This window comes from Apteryx rowi, unplaced genomic scaffold, assembly GCF_003343035.1.
Source record: "Apteryx rowi isolate R43461 unplaced genomic scaffold, aptRow1 scaffold_3, whole genome shotgun sequence".
Taxonomy (NCBI): Eukaryota; Metazoa; Chordata; class Aves; order Apterygiformes; family Apterygidae; genus Apteryx; species Apteryx rowi.
The window spans coordinates 1,313,725-1,341,424 of record NW_020449418.1 but is presented as its reverse complement, the minus strand read 5'-3'; the positions used below and the strand labels follow the sequence as shown (position 1 = coordinate 1,341,424).

Below are 27,700 nucleotides of genomic sequence, written 5' to 3'. Positions count from 1 at the left end.
GCAGGTAGGTAATATTTTGGAAAAGTTCTGCAAGACTCAAACATTTTTTAATATACTTTAAGCTCCTGAAACTATATCCTACCAGCTGTTTGATGGCTGAAACAGCAAACAAAACATATTCCAATCTAATTATAATACAAATGTGCAAATTCATTGCCTTCATTACACTTATATTAGCTGCAGATGAGGGCAAAATCCAGCATCTTTAACATCACCATTCAGTTCTCCTTTATAGTGTGTTTCTTGCACAGATGCTTTTATTTTGAACTTCCCAACAGGAAGTATTGGACAAGATCTAACACAACTCTCTCCTCTGTTTATTAACACTGCTGGAACAGTTCCAGTTCATAAGTACAGATGTAGACTTCTTCTGTCTTCTGTAACCTTTAGGCTTCACAAAACATTCCATACCTAAATACTCCTTCATCTTGTATGCTTTTTGTCCAGCAAGGGCTTTTGATGTAAAAAGCTAACTCACATGAAGAACCTGATTACAGCCACATTCATATTGCTAAATTAGTTTGGAAGCAATCAGAATCAAAACTATTTTACAGTAACTTCAGCCTAGTGCCAAGACCCTTTTCAAAGTAGCCTGCCTAATTCTGGTATAACTAATTTTTTTCTTCAACCAGCCAGCAAAATACTACTACGGACTAACAGGGCTGTTGTGCAGGATTGCTAAGCTGTACAGTTCTGTGATCAGTCTCTCTGCAGCAAGGTGAAGAAAGCCATTCCAGTTGCAGCTTCTAGCATGTTGAAAGCTAAATAAAGCCCTTAGTTTGGTTTGTTCCTGAGTGCTAGTTATATGACACAAGTCAAGGGACAGCACAAAGTCTTGCAAATGGATTACGTACCAGATGTGTAATGTCCCAGATCGACAATCTTCCACAACACCAGAAATCTCACACTTTCCAAGTCACCTTCATGTTTTCTTTTGTTAGCTGATAACAGGACTGCTGAGTTATCAAAAACACATGAGTTCAAAAGTGAAACAAAAACACAGTTCTCCTTTTAACTCTCTGCACAAGGCGACTGTTATTCCCTCGGCCTGTCCCTTTGGCTGAACTTCTAATAACAAAGCTTGACATGTACACGTTAAGCAGATCGCTTTAACTGAAGTTCAAGTGCAGTATGCAGTGCTTCAAGAATGCCTTCAAAATAGTGAGAAGTATTGTGGAAGTCAGAGATAATATCTGGTATATTCAATTAGAAACAACTTTCTCAGTCAATAGAACTATAGCTGACTTCAACCTACTGAAATCTTGCTGGAAAAAATCCATAAGAAACCTCCTTTCTATCTAAAAATTCCCAATTATTTCATAAACCAGACAGCCCCACACCTGACAGCAGGTAAATAAATATTAGACCTCATTCTAACATAAAAAGGGTATTTGCTATTCTACAAATTAGCAGTTACCTCCAATCATGATCTGATTGCATTTACAGATAGATAGAAATGTAGTGTTGTATGTGCATACATGGACTACACGTCTGGACTGTCCATGGAATGGACATGTCTGGAGTGTCCATGTATGGACGGTATGTCCATATACCGACATTTTTAAGGAACATATTCCTAGACCTTAAAGTAACCATAAAAGGAGAAATCTAGGAATTTTTAAGACATCCTACCTAATATCTCCAAAATCAGTATTCTAAAATACAAACAAACAAAACAGTTACACCAGTCCATATACTTATGCACAGAAAAAGCATAAAAATTGAGATATTATTAATTAGGAAAAAAAAAAGAAATGAATGGCAAGGGAGGTAACTGATAATAAAGCTAAAGTACCAAAGAAATAACTACGGACAATATGCTTAAAGACAGTAAGAGCCTTTATTAAAGCATCACAAGAAAAATAAAGAAAAAGAATTACTGATCAGGCAATTGTGAACTGCAGGTGGTGAAATCATGAAAAATGATATAGAAAAGGCAGAAGTATTCAGTAGGTGTATCTTTCTAATATGTATTTAACAAAGCCAAAAGAGAAAATTTTCCTGTTTGATACTGTGAATTATGTAAGACTTTTTAAAAGTGTTTGTGATATGTCAGCATTTACAAATTAAGAGACTTCAATAATTTTCTATTCAAGAATCTAAAGACAATGATAGGTAGGCAGTTCTCTGACAGATGGATATGTTAGCAGGGGGACACTAATGAGCCAGATACCTCAGAGATTATTTCCTTCTACCAACAGCATGAGGTACCTTTGCTACTGGTGCAGGCAAGAATATAAACTTTTTCCTGGTAAGTCTGCCAATGACTCAAAGACAATGCCTGCTAAAGCTGTCAAAAAACAAAAATTATATTTCAATAGTCTAATGTAATATACAAAAAGTTTGCAAAACAAGAAAATGGGGCCCTGTAAAACTGAGGGCCATGTTGTGGACTACAACCAAGAGAGGCAGTTTGAGAACATCATTAATACTCTCCCAGAAAAAGCTCTCATACTACCTGAAATGGCTGTCTCTTCTGATCATTTGATGTACAAGAAGAATATAAATGAAAAGTGGAAAAAAGGTTTTATTTCTGACTGCAGATATGGCAAAATCACTATTCTAACACTGATCAGTGGATACATGTGGATTTACAGAAAAGAGTTCAGTAGGGAGCCATAAAAACAATGTGAGCCTTAGGCTGTGAACCTGAAGGGCCTCAGTCAAATCATTTATTGAGAGAGAGGTTTCAAAGATGACTAGATCACAACGGACAGGTAATTAAAGGCAAAGAAAGGAAATAATGGTAGGAAGGAGTGAGTTTTTCAACCCCAATGACAGTTACAACAAGATCAGAAAGCTGAATAAGATAAATTTAACCTCAAATAAGATGAACTTTCTAAGAAGTCAAGGTAATTTAAACACAAGTGGGGAAAGCTGTAGCCTTACAATCACTCTGCAGTCTTCATGAAAAGGCAGAATAATTTCCCAAAGGATATGAATTTATTTGGTTTCCAGGGAATAGCTCTATGACTTTGGAAAGAGAAGGTCAAGCAAAATGACTTTAGAAGTCCCTCTGACCTTAAAATCCATTCCAATGGGCCTTACAGAAAGAGAAGCTTTTACCCATGCAACAGGCTGCTCCTAGGCAGCTCAGGTCTGGACTAAAACAGCAGAATAATTAGGACAAATTTCTGGTACAGTTAAATCAGCTCAGAGTGTGAAAGATTTACTCCTAGCTCTGCCATGGTTAAGTAGCAAAATTCATGTTATAGCAGCAGCTTGGCTGTCAGAAGTGAGCTTTTGTTGATGTGACTTGTGGTTCAGTGAGGCAGTTTAACTGTAACAGCAGGAGAAATTCTGGAGTTAGCATATGCTGCATCAGCACTGGAATTTCTACTGACATGGTATAGCAACTGCTATAGCAACAGGGGCTCTGTAGCATAGGTAAGATGTGAGAAAACAGCTCGGTGTAGCACTAGGGCAAAACTCTTGTTAACCTGCTCAGTGGGCAAGCAGGCACCACTTTCTATTGATGAAGCAACCAAGAGAATGGGAGATTAAGCTACTTACCTTGGGTCTATATTAGTGTTTGCAGCAAAGCCAAGTACGGAACTCTAATCCTCTGACTCCCAGCCCTGCAGGACCTCTGAGCAGCACACCACTAAATCTCAATAACTGCAGCCTGATTTTGTTGTCAATCTGACATAAAACTCTTTCCACTTTTCTGTCAGAAGGCTGTTTCAGCAGCTGTGCAACCTCCAGCATGCAATTTGGCAAAGCATGGTTTCTATTCTGATGTCTGCATTCAGTTCAGAGGGAATGTCCCAATAACAACACAAAAATAAAAGTTGCAAAGGGCAAAGGAGGCAGGGAAAGAAACTAAGCATGAGGGCATATGAAGTACACGTCAGTATAAAAGAACAAGAGGACATAAAGCAAAGGTAGCCTACAAAAACCAAAGCAGAAATAAAGCACTCAGTATATGCTAGTGAATACCTGGTAGATCATAGACTGCTTGGAGCACATAGGAAAACGTGCTAAGAGTAAATTGAGTAGAGAATGTTTTTTCTTTTGGTGACCACAGTCTGCTCTTGTAGCAAACTAATCCTAAAAGTCATTGTCATTCAAACTATTCTGATCCTATAATGCTTTAAAAAGTATAAAGATCAGGTTTTGTCCTTGATTAACCACAATGCTACTTGGTACCTTTGGAAATCTCTTCCAGCAGGAGGTCACAATAAGCAACAAGTGACAATCCAAGGAAAGGACAGGTTCTCATCGACTATTTTCTTCCCAAACATATTGCTCAACTCCAGAGTCACTGATACATAATTACAAGCTTGGATTTGACTACATCCAGTCAYTTCTCAGGAATCCCTGGTTTGTAATTCTAGTCAAAGTGTTTACATTACACTAAATTCAAAATGGAAATATCAAAGGACATCAGTTAACCCAGTGAATAGTTAACGCAGAGAAGCAGCTATCTCTTTCAAATAGAATACCTTAGAATAACTATCAGACCACCATTATGTACTCTGCTAAAAGCAGAGCCTCTTATTTTTTGTGGTAATCCTTTTTTTCTTCTATCTGTCAGTTTTCCCACTGCTGATATGTAGAATTTTCAATTACAGAGGCAAAACTATGCAGGCATACTTTTGAATCTTAGCTGGCTTACTTGCTCACTTGAGATTATTTTTGTCAGAACCAAGACATACAGGTATTCCCCACTTTTTTTTCTTCGATACTGTATAAAATCAAGATTTCCAGGTACCATGGGAAAATTATTCCAACAAAATAACCACGATGCAACATACTATTATGGTGATGAACAGGAAAGAGATGATGGGCATAAAGTAGAAAGGGATACTTAACACCATTTACTGCCATGCAATTTTCAGTTGACTACAGTGTCTCCACAATTGATGCCTCAGTATTGGTAGCTCAAGGGTGCTGCTGAAATAAGTCTGCTTAAAGTTCTTACTGCCTCAGACATTGCTAGCAAACAACATTTCCCAGCCAAGATGCAACTACTTCACAGAATTCAAAGCAACAACAGATCCATCTGTATGCATAACAAATCTCTCCAAATCCTACGTGTAACAGTCAAATTCTTAACATTTTAGGTCATACACAAATGACTTATGATCCTCATTTCAGAGACCTCTGCAAACCACAAAATATCCCAGGCCAGTTTCAGACCATTTGAATGCCATTTGAATCAGTGTTGCCAGTGAAGAACAAGTGCACCTCTTGCTGTGCATTATTTTTCCCTCTTACCAAGGGAAAGGCTTGTAATAAATGTCATACATCCCAGATGTCTGTCCAAAGAACTATTAGACCTGCACGATCTTTAATGCAGCACAAGCATGTAATTAAAATCTACCCATTTTGTGCTCCAGGTGGTCTTTTCAAACATCACAATCACAAAATTCTCATGCTTATCATATTTCTTTGTTTGTAGAGCACCTGCTCAGGAAAGAGACTCAGGTGTTAAGTCAGTGGACTTCAAAGTCCAAATTCCAGTCAAATTCCAGGCATATGTTTTGGTCAGGAAAGCACCCTAGCAAACCAAAGAATGGGCTGACTCCTGGTAGAGTGAACATTAAGCACAAAACCTGGATGGAGCCAGTTACAAATGTGTGAGAACTATAGACTTGCACCAACAGGTTCTTCTCCACCTCTCAAGTGTCAGACAGGGTCTTGCTGCATTTTTCCCAATAATTATTCTTTACAGGGGACATGTGAGAGTCAGTTCAGGAGAAACAAGGAGTATTGCCACAGAGTGTCTCACATTCCCATATCACTACATCACAACTGAACAGGAGACTGTGACACTGGAAGAAGTTTTGTTTTCAGTGTAAGCACTTTGATGCAGGGATCATTATTAATCTTATGTCTCTATTGTGGTTGGGGTTGGGGCTGGTAGCACTAGCACAATGAAAAGATTTAAATGATGAAGAATAACAGAAGAAACAAAGGGAGCTACAAAACAGAAATACAGTATGATGTTTTCCCTAAAATAGAGTATATCAAGAGGAAATCAACACCTGTTGTGCAGGGACAACCATGCAATGGAATTCCTAATACAGTTAAGTAATGAGAAAAATAAAGTAGCCCACATAAGTTTTCCTTCCACTAAAAAATTGATACAAGTTAGGTGTACCCTTCAGATGGGAACACTGCTTGTTGTAAGTACCTGACGTGTTACTGGAATACATGCAATGACTATTTATCACAAAGGCAGCTGTCAGTGGCACTAAACTTCTTAGCAATGCTAATATAAATGTTTCTACTGAAATGCCATTCCAAAGTAGGTTAATCAGCCTACTAAAGTTTTCCAGGAATATTTAGTGCAAGAAATACACTAGAGAATATTTAACTAAAACAGAAAGGTAAAAGCTGAAGATGCTGTGCTAGGAGATATAGAAAACATTTCTAATTAGCAACACCATACTCAAGAAAGCAATTTATACAGATAAGCTGTATTTTTATAAGCACCTGCAAGATTTCACACACCCCTTTGTGGCAATAATGACACTTTAATTGGTTATTTTTCAATTTACTTGTTACAGCCTGCTTTTCTTATTCATCCCTCCCTTTATCCTCTTAACATTCCTCCCTTTACTATTGATGTGCAAACAGAGCGAAGGATGGTTTCCAAACCGCTGCTGAGAAGTTAATGCCTTGTGATTATGCTACCATAGCAACTGAACTTCTGTTAGGGCTCCCTCAACTTCAAATATTCTCTTTTGTCATCTTTATAGATCAGGCCTTTCCCAATTAGAGATATCCTTCTCGTCAAGCTCAGTCTTTTGAGTTGAGGCAGGAGGAGTCACCAAGAAATCCTGTTAGGAAGATTTTTTTTACATCAAACAATTTTGGCTATTTTTCTGAAGGCATATTTATTCTAGAGTTTTGATTGTGTGGGTGTGTGGTGTTCTGTGAATTATTCTAGCACATTTTTCATCAGGGAAGGATAGTTCAAATTAAAATGAAATCTATGCTTCTGCTGCATAAACAACTGGTCTGAACCATTTAGCCATGTCCCTGAGTTATTATTAAACTTTTCATTTCCCCATTTTTATGCAAACACCCTAACCCTAACCACCTTCAAGAAAATCAGTGCTCTTTAACTCATAAAACAAGTTTCTGAGCTGAAAGGCAGGAAAACTGGAAGTTAACTCAAACTTTATTGCTATGCAACAAAACTCCAGAGTAATCAGAAAGTAATCAGGGCCAACATACTATACCAAGAATTACTTAAGATAAAGAAGTGCAAGTTTCCCATACATTAGCAATCAACAGCAATCAGAAGCAGCCCAAACTCTGTCCCATTATCCTCTCTTCCTGGCAGCTTCACAAAATATGTAGACTTAAAAATGTGTTAGCAACATTATCTAAAAACAGAATTACACTCAGCCTTTTAAAAGGTCCTTTTGGTACTCAGGAATAGAAGTACAAATATCCTATTCTGATATCACTCGCAAGCTGTTCAGCCGTGACACGGAGCTGCAACCTCTCCCTCACAAGAAAGCCACGACCCTCCCCGTTTACCTTCTGRTAAGGATTCTTGGGGCTAAGTCCAGTCCCCCCGCAGTCTGGTGAGCGGAGTGCCCCCACCTCCTTCAAATCAGGAACGTTACAAGAAGGGATGTGCAGACAGTTTATATTCTCACTGAACCAGCTCTCATAGTGAGTGTCTCTGACTGCACATAGCCTTAGCCTCACTCCTCCTCTGCTCCTACCGACTTGCCAGCACCCACCCACCCACCAAACCAAGCAGATAGTCCTCCCTGTGCCTGCAACACGCTCTAGCAGTAACGGGCCAACCCATTCTGAGAAAAGCAAAGGGGGAAGAACACCGACCCGCGCAGGAACAGCACCGCTTCTCAGCGCTTGTAGGTCATAACTTGATGGTGACACAACTCAGAACATATCTCCCTCAGGGAGAGGTGTTTGCCGAGTCTGAAATCAGCACTCTGTCTCTGGAAGTCATTAAATATTACTTCCACAGCTTCTGAAGAATTTATGCAGCCCCCTGGGTGTTAGTCTGGTTTTGTCAGAAACACTTCCTTACACTGAGATTGTATTCTCCTCCGGTTCAGGTTAACGCAGGAAGAGCGCTGGGGCTGCTTCTCACGCTGGTTCATATATCCCTTTATATTGTCAGTACATTCTGGCTAAGATCATGCCTCAGACAAATTCTAGGAATATTTGATGAATTTACAGTGGGCCCTGTAAACTGACTCTAGTTGATCTTTCTACAGGTATAATGACAAGAGGTACCATAACCAGAAGAAACTGTGGTCTACAATATTGATAACTAAGAGGGCAAACACAGAGCAAACAATCACAGCAATGTGCTTCTGCTGTTTTCTTATCACTCACCTGTATCATTTAGGCTACCTGTTTATGTTTTCCATTTATTACAAAAGCAGTAAAATTGAATACAAACAAAGCAAATCACAGAGCTCACAAGGCATGCGCTAAACTCCACTGCTTCTCATCACTATGCTGTGTAGCATTTTTCCTCTGCATTTTTATGTTGTTGTGTGATGATGACTGCTGACTGGGAGATGCTAGCTGAAAGCAAATTCCCCCCCCACGCCTATAAGACACCCAAACTAGTAGATCTCTGGTGCCATGAAAACAGAATGGTAATACACACTTCAGAGTTTTTATTTGTAACAACTTTAACACACCACCAAAAACTAACCCTTTTGGATCCATCGTATCATCTATCTTTCCTCTCCATTTATCAATTTCTACATTTATAAAAGTGTTTATTATTTTAAACCACCTCAACCTGTATTACTAGTAGAGGTTGTATCATGAACATCCAGTAAATGAGATGCTCTGTGATATTTCCTGCATAACCACTATGAAAACAGCCCTGACAAATATTAAATTCAGCAGGAGGAAAGAGAATACATGTTAGCCTTTCATTTAGCATTTCTGAAAGGAATTAAAATAAATCTGTGTTTAAAGAGATTCTCTACACAACTCTTCAATCTAGAAAGCATACTTATATAAGGACACAGGACCAGAGGCATGAAAGTACTGAAGTACCTAAGTATCTGTATGTATCTTTGCAGAGAGGGTGATGTTTTCATGTGAGCTACGAGCTCAAGTCTTGTTTTAAAATAAAGATTTAAATTTTAAATAAAATTTTAGATTTTAATTTTTTAAAATCTAAAATAAATGACTTATGCACATAGGCTACTGAGTTTCCCCAAAAATCAATGTACTGAAGCATCTGAATACCAATATCCACATCAGCAATGTTGCTTGCATGGTTAAATTTTGACAGAAGCACACCCTTGGACAACATATCTTAAGCAGGCATTATTCTTTTACATCATTTACACTTTGTATGAGGAACAGCAATGTTGTTAGTGCTATTTATTTGTTTCCTTGTTTCCTTATACAACCATAGCAGCTATCTTTGAGGGTTTTTTATTATTTTTGTATTTACTTCTAATTTCTGAAGTCTAAGTGTCTCAGAATTGGTGTCTCTCTGAATTAGGTACAGCACAGATGAGACATCTTGAAATTCTGTCACATTATAATAAGACCATCTTCAAGTACTAAACTTCCTCCTCATTAAAGATAACCTCTTAACTATACTCCTCTTTAAAATGAGGGGAAGCTCAGCATAAATAATATTATCAAAAGCAGTCAGAACTTGATCTTGCAGGCTGAAGTCAAAGGAGCCGTCTGGTTCCCTCACATCTCTCTTTTCAGGTCCATCTGTTAAAATGGCATTATGCCACTACTTACAAGGTGGTGTGCAAATTTCAACAGCGCACAGGAAACAAATACAGAGTAGCCAGCACCCCATCAAAACAGGAACTCAAGCTATGCATGGCCAGGGTAAACCACATGATGCCTTTTTATTTGCCAATCAAACAAGCAGTATTTTAGAAGCCAGGTGGTTGAGGGATTTGTTAGTAGATATATACATCTTGATCTTTAGATCACTGGATCAAATCATGGTCAGATCAGCAGTAGCCAAAAAGCCAGTCTGGCACTGGAGTGAAAACTGTAAGACCTGCATGTTATTCCCAGACTTTCTGTATTGTTTCATTCAAATGATTCACCTGTTTGTGCCTTGGTGTTTTCTTTCTGCCAAACTGAAAGACTACTACTTAGGACTTTTGTAAAACACTTTACATAAGCAGGGATGAAATGCATACATAGAGGCATGATCCACCATTCTCTGAGGTCAATGGAAAGCTTCTCATTGACTGAACACATTTTAAACTAAGTCCTGGAGGAATAATTATTATTTTGTATTATATCCATTTTAGATAAACATGATTTAGGCCATCACTTTTCAAAAAGCTAAATATATGCTGAACTTTACTCAGATATGTAGTTACAGATAGCTACACAGAAATTGCATGATTAGAATCAACCGGGCATCTTTCAATAGGCAAGTCTTAAAGCTGTGAAAGCAACAGCTTAGGGGAAAGTCTATGTGTCAGTTCACATCCCCATTGTACCATTATTGTCTGATAAGAAAAGTTGCTCACTGGAGTTAACAGGAAATGACTAACTTCTCATAAATAATGGTTCCTTTCTGCTGGAGAAACCCAAGGAAGAACACTGACCTCTGTTGCCTTGACAACAGTCTCCTGAAATACTCAAGTACTGAAGTATCCTGAACACTCAAGAAAGTTGCAAGATCTATTTCCCACTGGACATTTATCACATTTACTATGTTGGCATGCAGGTTTATCTATCATCTGTGACCATTTGTCACAGAAAGTTATGTACAAAACAATACATGAGAAATATCCGAGCTGACTTAAATGCACGTGGTGTTTCTCTTTCATACATTTAAGGCTATTGAAATTCGTCACATCTATAGCCTAGAAAAAAAAATTCATTCTTTAAGAGATTCTATGGTATGAAAATATTAGTAAAGTAAGTGCTGTTTGTTCTAGCAAAGCATTTCAAAACTGACCAAAGAGATCATTTCTACAGGATGGCTGGAGAAATTCCATCCCCTCAAGGTTTCTCAGCTTTTTTCTCAACTTAAACTTTGGCCTTTCTGCAAAGCTTGCTGGGGCTGCTTATGAGGGGCACAGAGTAGCTACCTTCTGAGATGAGGATGCTCAGGCCCAAATCAAACTTCTTCAGTGTTGGATGTCTTTGTCACTGGCTGCTCAATGTAGAGCACTGAAGGCCTGATTTTTCATTTGCCAAGCAATACCAATACACTAAAATTAACAGGAGCTGCAAACCAGCAAAATTTCAAAATATTTCAAATTTCCTTTAAAAAATTAACTCCTTACTGAAAAAATATTTACCACCAGCCTCCATGAACAAAACTAAGCTTCATGTTTTCATTCTCTTTGGTTTTCCTGGTTTTCCATAAACTGTCCCAGATAAAACAAGAATTAGCGGAAAATTAAGCAGCACCACAAGGGCATACTCCCTATTATTTCTGATCCATTAGAGGGAAATGTTTGTATACAATGAATTACATACTTTCCTCCAATCTCTTCTAATCTATCCAATCTCTTCAGATGGGATGAAATAGTGAATTATGTCCTGACATAACAAATTCTTTTACTGACAAATAAAATGAAAGCTATGGATTAGTGAATTTACTAATATTATTTCTATTAACGAAGACAAAATACAATGTGTACTTTTTCACCGGATATTAGGCGGAGCTCTGGCTGGTCAGTGATGACATAACCTCTGCTTAGACTATTCCTATAATTGTGCTACTTCACACCAAGAATGTGGTTTATTTTCCCAAGAGACACAGTGGGACAAGGGACAACTCACATTATATGAATTGCCAAAAAATATCCAGCTTTCCCAAAGAAACACTGCTTAAGAAAACAAAGGGGGAAAATAGTAACCCTCCTGCGAGGGTCTCAAGATTCATCTAAATCGCATACTTCAGGGGTACTGAAAGGTTGACTGTGATTCCCTGTACAGGCTAAAACGACTGTTAACTGTCCTGCCTCTGAAGGGTTTGCAGCACTGCACGGACTGTGGCATTCTATTCTGTTAACTCTCTTCTCGGTTCTGTGGCTGCTTCTGATCTCTCATCTCCTTCCTTACTAGAGGATTCATGTCTGCTCTGACCCCACCCTTTAAACTACATTTTCTGCTCCAAAGGGACGGACATGTTGACACATGATTTTCTCAACCTAGGTTTCCACTTATTAGCTACTTTATTCTAACATAGAGGCATTAACATTGCCCTTTTTTGAACTGTGCATCTCTGACAGTGTAAAAGGTTTCTAGGAGGAGCCCAAGGTTCTGACAGTCCTCTAATTATTGAATGTTAGTCGCTCAACTTCATCATTTAAGCATCTTTTTCAAGTGCTACCTAACGACAGGCAGTGCTTGAATGTCTCTCCTGCATCTGGTATCTGGAGAATTCATGGACTATCCAGGATGCTAAAATATACCATAGTTCAGTTAAAACCAATCTCCGAACGGCCTCCTTGACAATACAGTACTAATTTTCAGGTGAAGGTCTCCAAGGACTTGTCCAGTCTGCACCTTGCAGACAGCAGTCAGCCTTCAAATATCATTTAAACAGATCAGGAAAGAGATGCAATATATGAGTAATTCAACTCCTACAGGCTTTATAGCTTTGTCTTAGTTGCATATTGAGACCTAGTGCTGCCCTCTACTGTATTATTACGGGTTGTGCCTCTGATATTCAATGAGAGCCACAAATAATATTCAAGCAAAAATTTCTACAGTCTTGCCCTGAAATTAGCATGATTAATATTCCCATGTATTTATAAGACCATTCAAAGAGTCTCTTTCTATTTCACTGATATATTCTGATTCTGCAGGGGCTAGGCCAAATGGAAAAATCTTTATCTAACTTATTTCCTCTGATTTTGACCCTTACAAGAGGTAGATCCTTGCAAGAGGTATACACCTGTTTCATTTCTATGTTTTGGCAAAATGTTGTCTTTTCTTTTGATAATAAATACCCATCAGAAGAGGAAAAAAACATGGGGTGAGAAACCAGCCTCAGAGGCCAAAACAACTGTGCATCAAAGTTCTGTCTTGGACACAAAGACAGACTCTGACAACCTGAATTTTAGCTTAGGTTATGATGGACAGCTGAGCCCCAGTTCAATTGAACTAATTTCTTCTTAGTCTCAGATCATTCAGTTATGAAAGGATACAGCTCAAGATCGTTCCAAATTAACAAGAGTGCAGCCTTTCTGTATTCACAGCCACTGCTCAAAAGACTCTACTCCGAATAGAAATAGCTCATTTCTTATCAGATCTCCATAGTCTCCAGTAACTCTTTTATCATTTTCATCTCCATGCCTCTGAACAGACTGCATTGCTTGTAGGCTTTAGCACTTATCATGTGCGTTTAATATAATACAATAACAGCAGGAATAGCATCTAAAGTCTTTTTAGTATTATTTTATGTTTCCTGATCTCAAAAATCCAATTACTGCTCTCCTATAGTGCTTCCCATCCCAACTATGCATCACCAATACATGGTACTAAACTGAAAAACTCATCAGTAGATGGAGTAGATAAGGAGATGAAGCAGACCACTAGATAAAAGCCAGGCATGCAGTCTTCCTACTTTAGGGAAAATCCAGACTTTTCTCACTAATTATCTATGTGGGTCTCTGAAAGAATTAGATATACACTGCAAAGGAGGCAGACTAAAAGCCTGGCTAAATGAAAAATTGTACTTCCTATCAGTAGAAGCAGTGACAAGTGCTCTGGGTGTCCAAATGTGTTTTTAGTCACTCATTTGTTGGCTACCATCTTGGCTAATATCCTGGATACAGAACCAGAGGAGCCGCCAGAGCTAAAAAACACAAGCTGTTACCACTTGACGACAAATATAAAACTTCTCAAATGAGACAGTCTTATATTTGTAGGCAATGGTGCACAGAGAAGAGAATCTGTAATACACACTCACTAGTGGATTCCAGGTGCTTTTATCTCTGTAACACTATAAGGTCTATTTTCTATTATTCACTAGAACAGGACATCCTGTTTCTTCAAAAAATACATCTGTAGCTGAAGTTCTTCCTGCTTCTCCGTTTCTGTCACAAGCTTTATTGTGTAAAGTTTTTTTTTTCAGGCAAGGTGAAATATTAAACATTACTAAAGCTGGAACCAAGCCATACAGTCTGGCTCCAGACCTGAGCCCAAAGCTCAGGTTCTTTCCATGGAACACAATTTTGTATGTGGAAAGGAGATAACAGTTTTGCTTCTCATATCTCAATGATAATGGGACAAGGAGGTCCTCTGCATTTTTGCCCTTTTTCCATTTCTATGATGATCCATGCACAGTTCAAGGATCCCAGAACAAAGGGGAACTAGTCACAGCCATGGGAGATGGAGATCAGTGCTGACAACAAAAGACACACAACTCTAAAGATTTGTCCAGACTCAATAAGAAGAATGAGGATCCAAACAAACAATCAACTGAACAGACAGTTCAGACATTTTCCGTTTGTGCCTTCTCGTTTCTGAACATATTATTTCCCTCTCAAGCACATTTCTCCCTGTCACCTTCTCAGCATCATTCATATCATCTGGCCTCATTTGAGAAGAGAAGTCTAATATTACTAACTCCTCTTCATGGCTATACAACTAAGAATATTTATGGTTACGAAGGTGATTCTGACACTCAAATTACTTCTATAAATGTATCAAATSTAGCACAGAGTCAGAAATACAACAGACTTTGCACATCAACATTAAAAGGAAAAATAATAGAAACCACAAATCCTTAGAAACTAGTGCAATTTATTCTCTACCACATACTTCTACCCGTCACTTGAGCTAAAACACTGAAAATATTTCTGAAAATTAGCAATTTTGTTCTAAAATCAACAGTAAAACTCTCCTGTGAGAACTTTTGAATTCTCTGCAGTTGCATGAGGACATAATAGGACATGGCCCAATTCTTCAGCTCCAGTTTGCAAAATACCTACCTCTAGGACTTTCCCAGTGATGAACTGGTGACATGCTTCACATTTGACTCCAAAAAGAACCTGATAGTCCTTTTCACAATAAGGAGCACCATCTCTGAAAAAGAAAATCCATAAAATACAAATAACCTTTTAATAAACATGTTACAGCATGACTTGTGCTCTTCCCTTGTCTTCTGTCTGGAACACCTACCAACAGCATGGGGCAAATGGGAAAGAATTCCAGGGAACTTTTGTGTAGAAGAAGAAAGAAGAAAGAAAAAAAATCATATTCTCATCAGTGCTTCCTAAAATTATTCCTTAAAATGCCATCAAGGAAATGCATTCAGCACAAACCACTGGAGTAAATCTCATTCATTAGAACTGACTCTCTATAGCTATAGATGGTGTAATTCCAGGGAAATCAGTGGAACTATGTCTGTGGGGATGAGTGGAGATCAGGGTCTTTATGATAGGCATATATTTTCTGTTCACTTCAGTAAATAAATTTTCGGTAGTCTGCAAGGAGCAAAAGCAGTCACTTTTAACTCTAAGGTTATGGATTTTTTTTGGTATGAATGAGAAACACGTAAGTAGAAACACTGTAGTCAGCTTAGAGAATTTCTCAGGCACCAACACAGAAGTTCTTTTGAGAAAACATAGATGCTAAAGTTTTTTATTTACATTGTATCCACTACTGCACTTAATGACAGGTTTGTGAAACAGACTCTGTTTCCCTACATTTTCTCCTTCTTATATATTTGAAACAGACACTGTAGCTTCATTCCCCCTATTTTATTGTTAAAACACTTTTCCCCATTCTCCTCCTCCACACCTCCTTATGCTCAAAACTCTCTTCTCTAGTTTCTTATCTGGAGATGAGAAACAGGTCAATCACATTGTCATGTTTACTCCATTCTCTAGCAGAGACAAGCAATGGACAGGTTGCTACTTTTTTSTCAAGATCACAACTTGGAAAGCAAAGTAATTAGAGAAAATGGCACAAAGCTGTATGTGGGCAACACAGGAAACATATGCAAGAATTCATCCAACCCTTCGTAGGATCATGGAGATATACCCCTTTCATACTGGTATTAAATATGGCCTCCTACTGGTAAACATCACCTTTCACTAACTCTTTTCACTTACCCCTATTTCCCAACTCAGAGCACGGATGTTGGTGTAYACATAAAGGTGGTGAAAACAGGATTTCCAAAGGGGAACTTTGCTGCAAGCTTTTCCCCCTTGGCAACAAGAACTCATGCAACTATGCCTTCCAGGACAAGATGACAGAAGAGATGCAGAGGCTACTTACTTGCTGATGTATTCCCCTGTAAGGACCTTCCCACAGGCCTTGCACTTAAAGCATCCCAGGTGCCACTGCCTATCCAGAGCTAGCAATGCTTGTCCATTTTTTATATCTCTTCCACAGCCAGCACAATCTGCAAATAAACAGACATGTATTTGTTGTCAGTTACTTGCTTCATTAATCCTCACTAACCACCTACCAATTGGTAACCAGAAGGGAGAATTACACAGCAATGCGAAGATGTGTCTTGCTTCCCTCAGACACTTCACAGGTCCTGTACGAAGATTCAGTCTTCACCATCGCAGACATAATCAGCAGAGGAGGTAAAGTCCTTCTTCTGTTTTTTATACTGTTTATGATTGAAAGATTGCCTAGCACTCTGCTGAAACTTTAGAATGTGTTAGGAACGAACTACATAAACCATCACTCAAAAGCGTACCTATCTTCAAATGGAATCAGTGTTTTCCTYTTTTTGCTCTCAGCAAGATCTTGATTGCTTAAGGGACATTACATAAGTAGGCCTGGATGAGCATCATCAGGAGCACCCTGGCTGCCATCCTCTTCAGGCACCGCATTTCCCCGTTGGGTGGCAGCAGAGCCCTACCTGTTCACCCGGTTCATGGGCGTTGGCCCATCACAACCCTGGATTGGGGGAGAGACCATTTTTACAGCTARGGCCCAAAGCAAGGGTGGCAGTAGTAAGACAGCAGTAAATGCTGTATGACAGGCTATATTCTCCCCYACCTGCAGGTGTGGAAAACAGCAGTTCTCATGGTTTCTAACAGGCATAAAGACTCTCACTCTGGGTAATCAATGCTCACTTTTCCCTGTGATTTTGAAAGACCCTTTGATGGTAGAAATCAAACCTAAAGCCTGGAACATTGAATGCCCTCTGTCTCAGAGGATGTCACAGTGTCTTATGTCACATCAGAAACCTCTGGCTCAGCCCCAAGCTCCTGTTCCTCTCCATTCAAATATCAAATACTCAGAGATTTCCTGGTAAAGGGCAATTCAATACACRGTAAGATCTGAAGAGACTGATGTGGGGGCCAGCACTGAACTGTAGGCTTCTGCTACGACTTCTGTGTCCAGCCTCTGGGGATAGAGGGACTGTGGGAAGCAAAGGCCTGGAAAACTAGTGAGGCAGAAAGGGAACACTCACAAACTGAGGCAGACAGGAAAGCCACAGACCAGACAGCTAAAACAAAGTGCTAAATTCCTCCCGATCTTACTATCCCCAAACTCCTTTGGTGAATGTAACATCCTCTCCACATTCCTCCAACATCAACCAAAGACCAGCAGGAACAGCGCAATCAAAGCAGTTCAAGCCCAGTCACCAGGGAAAGGAACATCATGGCTTCACTGCTGAAGTTCACTGAACAGGTACAGCCCGAAAACCCTCTCCTCCTCATGGTTTTATAGCCCAGGTAACACCATACCTTGCAAAAATCTAGTTCAAGTTTATTATCACAAGGACAATGACAGGACAGTCAAGCCCTCTGATGCTAAGGCAAGCTTTTCATTTGCTGGATAACAGGCCAAGACAAGTCCCAAATATATACTGTGCATTCCTGCTATCCAGGTCACCATTTGCAGCATGTCTCTCTTTTGGTCAGCACATTTTTTCTCCCTAATCCCTTAAAAAAGAGCCTGAAAGCCTGTTTATGGTACCCTGTGGTAAAATGCATGTCACAGCCTGATGACGTGACTTGGAGTTTCAAAGCAACCCCGAGATGTCTTAATACCAGGATGACTTTGCTCTAGAGGACAAATGTAACAAATTGAAATCATGAATGACAAGGACGGACAGCATGTAATGGATCCCTCTGCTCTTCTGTGCCAGCTCAAGGCTTTGTGCCACCCTGCAAGGATAGCAAACGCTGGAACCAATCACCAAGGGAGGCTCTGGAATTTCCAGCACGGGGCTGAGGCAAACATCTGTCAGGATGGCTTGGGTACACTGATCTTGCCTTTGGTTTTGGGGGGATGCTACACCATCTCTTCAGGTCCCTTCCAGCCTGAGTTTTTTTATGCTCGTTCTGAAACCATGCAATTTACCTATTGTGACAACAAATGGGATCTTTCCTCCAATCGCAGTGGGAGCAGCTTTAAACAGCACTCATTTCTCAGCTTCTTAACAATAATGCTTCTCTCTAGTGCCAGCTTCCACATTTCCTGACCTGGGYCATGCTAGACTGTGCTACACTCACTGTTACAACAATCCTTCCAAAGTTTCTACAGTGCTTTCCATGTTGCTTTTAGCTTTATCCAGGAAATTTCTGTAAAGCTGAAATTTCTCAGATACAGAACCAAAAAAGAGATTTTTTAAGCACTTTGGTTTCTAATTGAATTTCTGAAGTAAAGTCAGAATAGAAGATTGTCCTTACACCAAAGGTCCACCTGGTCCAGTATCTTTGACTGATGTCAAAAGCAGATGCACAGAGGAAATAGGAATCCATGAAGTATCTCTACCTGTTTACTTGCTTCTTACAAGCCAAAGGTGGTGGTTCTGGACTGACCACTCTGGTGCTTGTGTGTTATACAGGGAGTTGATAACATGCATGAGTTCCTCTATAGCAGCAATGACTTTTACTTATTCTTTCTGGGGTTTCCTGAAGAGTTTTGCAAAAGTAAACATCATCATCTCCATTCTGCTAATGTCACAGACATGGTGAATGTCTAAAATCAAAGTAAGCCAATAGTCCAGTATTGTCTTATTATGCTAAGATGGCTTTTAACTAAATCTGGCTTTTCCTCTGGCAAAACCAYCAGGTATACGCATAAAAAGCTAGTAATTATCATTATATTCTTCCTAAAATAGAAAGCAGAAAAGGCTGGGCTAAGAAAAGAAGACCATTTGTTCACCCAAAATCCACAAATAAAAGTCTTTTAAGTTCTCAGGCTTACATGACACATATTAAAGCTTTTGGCTAAATTTCATCAGCACACACCATATACAGGAAGAATCTTAATATCACACTAAGCATGATCTGCACCAACCCAAGCTGGTGAAYAGAAAAATAGAACAGCAAGTGCTGGAAATACAAGGGCTGCAAGGTAAGATTGGCAGTTCACAACCATATGCAAGAGCAAATTTGTGTACCCAAAAACCTGAAAACCCTCCCCAAAAATCTGGTGTAATGGTTCCTACCATTCCTACCTCTGGCTACACAGCTGGGTCTAACACTCTGCACCCCTAGTCACTGCAGCTCTCTTTTACTGTCTTTATTTTTGTCATAAAATCCATTCTTCCCTACTCCTATTCATTGCATGGCCACACATTCAGCTGTGCCAGCATAATGAAGGAGAGAAGTGCAGTGCAGTGTACTAGTTAAAATGCATGACTGGCCAGTCCTATATGCACATATGATGTAAAGAAAAGCATACCACAAAAACATTGACTATGTGGAATTATTTTTGAGCTGAAGGAAGACTGGAAACCTTAGATTAGACAGGCACTAATTCTTATAAAAAATGTAAAGCAATGCATGTTAACATGTATTGTGGCCATGCCCAGAATTTCAGCTGTATGGAAGCCATTTCTCAGTGAAAGCACTGGAGTATGACTTCAGTAACGACCCAATCAGAAGAAAGTTAATATATTTCTAGAAATACCAGAAAAACAACATGCTCCACCAAAATCCATCCTAAAATGCATCCTAAACGGAAAAAAATGAGATTGCATCCGGGAAAACTGGCATACAGTAACCTTACCCAATGCATAGCCTCCCTGGGCAGCTTGTGACACCAGCAGCTGCAGTTCCCTCCCTCGTAGCTTCCACAAACAATGCCCAGTTGCTCAGATATTTTGCAGAAAATTTGAATTCACCCTCTCTCTGAACAGCATTAGCTGACAGCATCATTTCTTAGCCCAGCAGAAGCTTCTTGCAGTTCTCTGCCTGATATGCTTAACATATCTGTTGTGTCTTTCATGCACTGAAAGCCTGACTAGGCCTGCTCAATCTGCAGATATATCCTAACGTATATAAGCTATTGCTCTGGAATAAAATAGCCCAAAAGGGTGTCATATTTGATGTGTCCAGATAACAAAAGCAAATGCCAATAAGGACAAAGGGCTGTAACTGAATGTGGAGTCAGCCAGCCCAAAAGCTGGAAAGCGTGGGGGGTAGGACAACAGAAAGTAGCATGAAATTGTAATATTATGTACGATTAAGTTCTCCAGCCTCCAAGCACCTCAGGTAGCCTCACTAGAAGATGAAGGCCAGGATGAGCCACCATCCACAACACCTTGCTTGCAATGATGCCGAGAGAAAAAGCATTTCCATTTTTAGCATCTGTATCACCCCAGAGATCCAGGAGTGAAACATCCTGCACAGCAACCCAGTCGTCACTGCCTAAATGAAGCGGTGGATTTTCCTCCTTTGCCTCCCTCCCCCCCTTCCAACCAATAGCAGAGAGCTCTCCCACTGCCTGATCACATCGCAGGCACCGGGGCTCTGAGCCGCTACAGCTGTATTAACTCTAAGCACGCTGCATACGACTTTACCCACTCGCATTTGGGTTACTTTGAAAATTTCCTAGCAAGTTTATCTTTATCCTCACACTCTCTACTCACCCCACATAACTATGAGAGAGGAATCATCCCCACCTGCTTTTGTCCTAATGAATATAATTACACAAACCATTTGCAGGGAGTTTTTACATGAACTTACCAAACCTGATCTGTACAGGGGTCTGAACTGAGATAACAGCAGTCTGGCTTTACGATGCATAATTAAGTCACCAAAAAGTTGCTTTTAATCCTGATGGTCCTTGGTAGCACATGTCTAGATAGACTCTGAAGCTGCCCCAACCCCTACAGATCACAGGAGTAGTACTCTTTTGTACTGCTTTTGTTATTGTTCCCCTTTCTGTACAAATACAAATATACTAGTTATATGAAGACATAGCATCAGCAGGCTTCTGCCCTGAAACAGGTAAAAGAGGGCAAAACAGTGGGCATTTTTTTTGGAAAATGAAACAAACAAGTTTTAATTGGATTCGCGCATAAATATGTTATCAAAGATATTCAGACCTAAAGAGCAGACACAGATCTGGTTCAGCAAGGTATTCAAGTGCACATATGACTTCAAGCACATAAATGGCTCTAGTGAAGGCCATGAGGCCAGTCAGGCTTAAAATTACACATATGTTTTAAAAATTTTGCTGGACTGCATCTATGATAAACAGGGATTTTGTGGTGAAGAAAGGGTCAAAAGATACCACTGAAATCAAGGTCAGCAAATCTTTAATTGTAAATGACTCCCAGCCACCTAGAAAAAGCACTTATAACCCAATAGTGTTTCTGTGGCAATTTGAAGGTTGAGCAATTATCCTTTCTCATACAGCTAGGAAGATCACAGATAAGTTTTTCTTGATCACCCTTTAACCACAAGACAATGCCATTTAAAACCCTGTTTTAAAATTAAAAGTTTTGATGTTATCATGCAGGCTTTTCCAGCTCATCAAGATATTTTTGTCAAAAGCTAAAAATACACACTGATTTCATCTGATACAGTACATAAAATGCTTTCAAAGTTTAAGCCATAATCATTTGATTGTTATGGCAGCAGCAAGTTCCAGAAGATCAGAGTATGCCATACAATATTTGGATTGTTAGATCCAGGATTTAGATCCGAGTACATTTCTCAATTTTGCAATCAAATCTGCTGCCACAGACACTTCCTCTTTGCCAATGCAAGGGGAGGCAATATTTGTCAGAACTAAATACACTGTTGCCTTCTTGCTACAGGCAAAACAAAGCCATGCTGGCTGCCTTGTGCTCCTGAATAATGTAACAATAAGAGGCTGGGCACACACAGTGGAGGAAACTAGATTTCTCAAGGGAAGTGGAGTACAGCTTTGGAAGTTTATTATAAATGGCAAGTTGAGAAAAACGATAATTTCAAAATAAGTATTAAAAGACCTCAATAAAATTCTTTTAGTTGATTAAATATGGATTCAAATCACAAATACCACAAACTAGCACTATTTGCTTGTAACACAAGTCTGCACTAACAAGCATCTCTGAGTGCCTAGCAATGGCTTGACTTTTAAAGAAATTGGTTAATATACATGGAAATATAATGCAAAGCCATTTATTTGAAGGAATCAATTCGTAGGAATATCTTGGATGTATCATTACTGTAAATACCTCTTTCCTTATTTGATGTTGTAATTTAATTTGGTTTGCAAGGATGAATGCTCTTCCGATTTTAGCATCCACATGCCTTTTTTTTTTTTTTTTTTTAAATCAGAGTCATTTAAGCAGTTTCTTAATAATCAGTGCTACAAGTCACTAAGCCAAACCTGCAAGGTCTTACTGTAAGAGCAACCTGGGAGATCAGTGGAACACCTCTGATTGCTCAAGATCTCTGTGGCCGGGACCCAGCTACTCTATCATGGAATATCTAGTTCTCCTTGGCCACTGAAGAGCAATGCTGTAGCCAGTAACAGGCATGGATGAGGTAAAGGACACCACAGCAGTGCTACAACACATGTACACAATATCATAATGATTAGAAGCTCAATCTATTGGAGCATCTATAATGATAATCATGGCTCACTGCAGGACCCAGCCCAGCCCCTTTGTGCTTTTGGGCCCTCCCCTCATATCCTCTCCCACCCATCTCCTTAAGGGTGGTACTACTAGCAAGGTCTTGCTCTGGCAGCTGGGGTAGCCTGAAAGCAGGCCACAGCCATCATCCTTACTTCTTGCTATCAGCACTCCCTCCTCAATCCAGCCAAAATGCCAAAGAAAAGCTGCTGTGCCCACAAGGGTTAATGCACTCTGGGAAAGGAGTAGATGAGGACTGGGGCTGTGCTGTGGTAAGGGGTTTCATACCCCTGAGGAATGAGGGAGATAAGGGATTCCCATGATCCAACATCACCTTTGCATCTGTTTTCATCAGTGACAAGCTTCAGCCTCCAATAAAGACCAAATTGGCTGGAGAAAGAGAAGTTATTGTGAGAGAAACAGGCATAAAGAATCCATAGCCTACCCACAGCTACCTCAGACTGCACCAAGCCTTGTTCGAAAGGCTCATCAGTGTCACAAAATATCCAAACAGTGGCACCGATTACTACTAGCTGAGGCTAGTCTTTACCCTGTTATCTCTTTTACCACACTTCAGCACGCACATAACTCCAGCTGAATTTAATTCACAGTTCCAACTCACTGTACCCAAGTGAGCTGCACAGTTTGCAAATGAGCTTCACTGCCTAATGCCCAGCTCATGGAGAGTACATTCTGTGTCTCTTCATTTGCAGACTATTTTGGGTCATTTTCCATTGTTACTCTTGGAGAACAAGTAATTCAAACAGCGTACAATCTCCAACAATAGGAATGAAACACATGGCAATTTTTAGGAAGGTTTTTATGCCCTGATAACCAACAGCAAACTAAGGTCTACCTAAAAACTAATTCACTCTTCACATTCTTCTTAAGTGATCTCTGGTTCCTGACTTATTGCCTGGAAGGCTTTCTGAACACCACAGTTCCCAAATCCTCCTGTCTCTGGGGAACTTTTCCTATATCTGCATGTACAACACTGGTGATGTCTCTTAATGCAACATCCCTTTATTGAGTGAATGCTTGCACTTCCCCCAGAACTTTCTTTGGGATGATCTTCTGATTAGTCCTTTGCTGGTAAAACCAAAGGAAATGGAAAATTTTTGAATCAAAGTTTAAGATAAGGTTATGCCTACACAAATAATAGCAGATGTTTACTATATTTACTCAATTCACAATTGTTTCTGCCCTGTTTACATACACCATAAGAATATATATAAGAATAAATGGGTATACTGGACTGAAAACACTCTCCTGCAAAACAGTCTTTTTAGTGAAGGAATGTTTTCTGATGGAAAACCAGTAAGTCGAAACTTCCTGCCCTGCCACAACTGTATAAAGACTTCTCAACACAGTTGCTCTCTGTCTTCTGTCACCCAAAGTTAGCCTGTACACCTCGAAAGTTAGCTTTATACACCTCAGTAGAAGAATCTAAGACAATTTATAAAGCAGCAGTGAAAACACCAATCCTTATAAAATAAGAAATAGCTGAGTAAATGGAGAGTACTCAAGTAATTTAGTCATAGTTATGAAGCGTAAGTTGGGACTAAAATTAATCCAAGAAAGCTGCTCAAACGATGCAAATGCATCCAAAATTTCAAAGACTCTTGAAAAGAACAGATCTTCCTACATTCATCATAAAAATGGGACATCAAAGTAAGTCAATGGAAGGATTTACCAAGGGAAGAGCAGAGTATTCTTCAGCCATAATCAATGCACCAGATCATACTGGCTCTTGCCAGAACGCAACTATGCTTGAAATTTGCATCATTTATCTGAATTTAGAACTATTTTTGTGCACTTTTCTTATTTTTAAAAGGTGGGGTGTGTGAGTAAAATTTTAGACCCACTGTATTCTCAATATATGAAGTCATAAAGGTGGTTGTACTGCAAGATTATTACAATCAAATTTAAATTAAAATAAGGAGTATTAAATACTGATATTTTAAAATCAAGGAGTTCAGTTAAAATTTTAAATTTTAATTAAATCAAAGTTAAGCATCCAAATGGGATCTAAAAACACAGAAAGTAAACTTGCTCTCTCCCTTTCCAATCTATGAACAAAATCAGGTATAAGAACTACCACTTCTAACATCTTTAAGGACATGGTAATCCAAAGTAAGCAGCTTTATAAGCTACAGACCCTTGACAAATCACGAGTTCCAAAATTAAAATATATTTTAATGCTTTCACTTTCTTCATAGCAGATTTCAGGTAGCTTCTGAAAAAAAATTTTTTTAATCCACAATGCCATTTTTATGCATTCTAAATGAACTTCAATTTCCATTCAAATGGAGCTTGACATAAATCATGAGCAAAACCACTAATTACATAAAAATACAGATGTTATGCAGAGCTATATTAGTTTAAATATGTATCAATACGGAGGACTCTCGTACTTATCAAAAGCATAGTGCCAAATTATGTTATACCAATTAATTAGCCTTCTCTGTAGGAAAATAATGAAAAATACATATGTAAGGCAGGTTACAATCAATTATTTTAATCAAGGTTTTCTGGCTTCCTAGTTAAACCATGATTAAAATCAGTGATTTAAATCACAGCATTTGAAACCAGTCCACAACAATGTCTGTGATACGTCCCAATTACAAAAATAAAAATAAAAATAAATATCTATAGGACTACATGACCCACCCCCCCATGAAGTCCCAAAGATCCTCAGCTGAATCTCCAGCACCTAAACACAGATATCGAGGCCTGGATGCTACAGCAAGATTTGTGCATTTCTTCACCTTTAACAGATAAGCCAGGAATGACAAAACAAGAAAATGTGTGTTATGACATACACACACAAAAAATTAATTCCTTAAGCTCCAAAACTATAATCAGAATTTAAAAAACTGATTTACTGATTTAAAAATTCATGTTTAAAACCCAGTTTTTTGAGCCTTTCGAAGTTTTCCAGCGCATTCATGGATAATTCTGAGTGTGTGTCTCTGGAGGCAGAATTGCGCTCTGTGACTTACACTAAGGCCTATTCACATCTATGCCAAGTATTTGTACAATATCTATATATATTATGTATCTTTGACACACAGTAAGTAATTGTTAGATATTTCCTAATAGTGAGCTCAAAATCATGTGTTGGATGTTGCTTAATGTCTCTTTAAGCCAAAAATCACTGTGGATAGCTTGCTTACAAATAGTCACACTACTCTTCCCCTTTGGTTTCTGTGTTTTCCCTACAGACTTGAGGGAGTTTTCAGACTGCTCAGAAAAAGACACTAAAGAAGAAAATAATGGAAATTGAGTCAAACATGACTAAACAGTAACAAGTCCTAGCTGCAGAATTTTTACAAGAACCATGATTAAAAGGAATTTTGCATCCATTTTATTCACCCTGCTAACTTCTTGTGAAGAAGTCTGCGATGTCCATAAATCACTTCAGACATTTTTCTGATTACCAGTGAGAATCACCTCCATATCTAATGAAAGAACAGTTACGTCCTGAGCATAAGATTGCATTATTAACAGTTAGAGAGCCTTTAAGAGAGGACTATGAAGCAAATCTGCTTGTTCTTGATTTCGCTGCTTTGTTGTTTCAAAAGCAGCTCCCCCAAATCTCCCCCCCCCAGCAGTTTTCTGGGCAGTGAGAGAAGATTCTGATTCTAAATTTTCCTGTTCACCTTTTTCTTCAATTGATAGTCAGTTCGGCTCTTCTTCAGTTTTACCACAAGCTTTGTTGGAAGTTTCAGATATTTACTGGGAGCTTTACTGTATCTTATTTGAAGAGATAAGGATATTGAGTAATTAACAAAGATATCTTCTCCCACAAGCTCATTAAGCATTAAGCTTATTATTTATATCACAATAGAGCTAAGATCCCCAGTTGTGAGCCAGAATGCCATTCTGTTAGACTCTGCACAGAGAGGCATAAAAGAAGAAAGCATCTGTCCCAGAGAACTTGCATTCTTTGAAGCAGAACATAATGTACAAAGCAGACAAGGGCAAACGTACAAAACAGTATTGTGAAATCTCCCCAGGGAAGCCGGCTGCTCGGGGAACAGCTGCACCAAAGATTATTTACGCACACGTAACACTGGGCATTTGGGAAATTTTGGGCCACGTCTTGTCTGTGCTGTAACCTTCTTAACTCCCAGCAGAGACCATCACAAAGGAAGGGACTGAGCATGTCTTCTCTGTGCTTCTTTCCAAACAGTTTTCCTGGATATTTCAGCATTTGTGGGACACAAGTACCTATTTCACTGAAGTAGAGGAAACTAAGAAAGTCTCCATCCTCATGTTAAAAAATTATGCATTTTCCAAAAGAAAACTCTTGCTAGATGATTGCAATGCTTCAGTCTCTTTTGGATAGGGACTTTTTTTTTATCCACCTAGAAAACCTGCTTTTCATTTGAAATGCAATTTCTCAGTTAGTTCAGGCTCTTCACTAAAATGACCCAACTTTTCAGAAGAAAAGGTGACCAGCAGTAATTAAAACTTCCTTACAAGTAACCACACAAGGAATGAAGAGAGAAAGAGCTAAATCTCAGGCAGAGAAATAACACAACGTTCTTACTGAAGTGCTTTCGAGTGGAAGTGCTGAAGTGGAATACCAAAGAGGAAAACTCTTTGAGGAAAAGGGAAACCTAAAACTGTGTTCAAAGACACACAGTCTCTCCAGGCTTTCAAGGAAGATCTCTGAGCCAGAAGACTGCAGGTTCAAGCTCCACCAGTGCAAACTGAGGGCACCTCCTCCCGTGCCTGCCTCGAGGGTGGGGAATCGCTCTACGGCTGCTTCGCTGTCAGATGGACTTTTCACTTACTCTCTTGTGCATTCAAGTAGAAATTCAAGCCGGCACGGTCCTTTTTAAAAATCAAGGTCTGACTAAACTAGGCTTTTTATTTTCAAATATCCACACCAGTTCACTTTTCAGCAGCCCTAGTGAGAATTCACTGACAAAACGTCCCAATGGA

At 39.2% G+C, this 27,700-nt stretch overlaps 1 protein-coding gene across 3 annotated transcripts in view; it reads right to left on the bottom strand.

Moving 5' to 3' along the window:
* The window catches only part of ABLIM1 (actin binding LIM protein 1), a 139,162-nt gene that overhangs the window by 66,872 nt on the left and 44,590 nt on the right, over positions 1-27,700 (bottom strand). For 2 of the 3 annotated variants that reach the window (XM_026069783.1, XM_026069784.1), the window contains exon 1: positions 7,498-7,694. Coding sequence is in view for 1 of the 3 variants with exons in the window: in XM_026069785.1 (XP_025925570.1) it covers positions 14,907-15,000; positions 16,198-16,324 (221 nt within the window). In the remaining 2 variants the exon portion in view is untranslated. Of the gene's footprint in view, positions 1-7,497; positions 7,695-14,906; positions 15,001-16,197; positions 16,325-27,700 lie in introns of those variants that run through there. The other variant, XM_026069785.1, reaches the window with a different exon arrangement.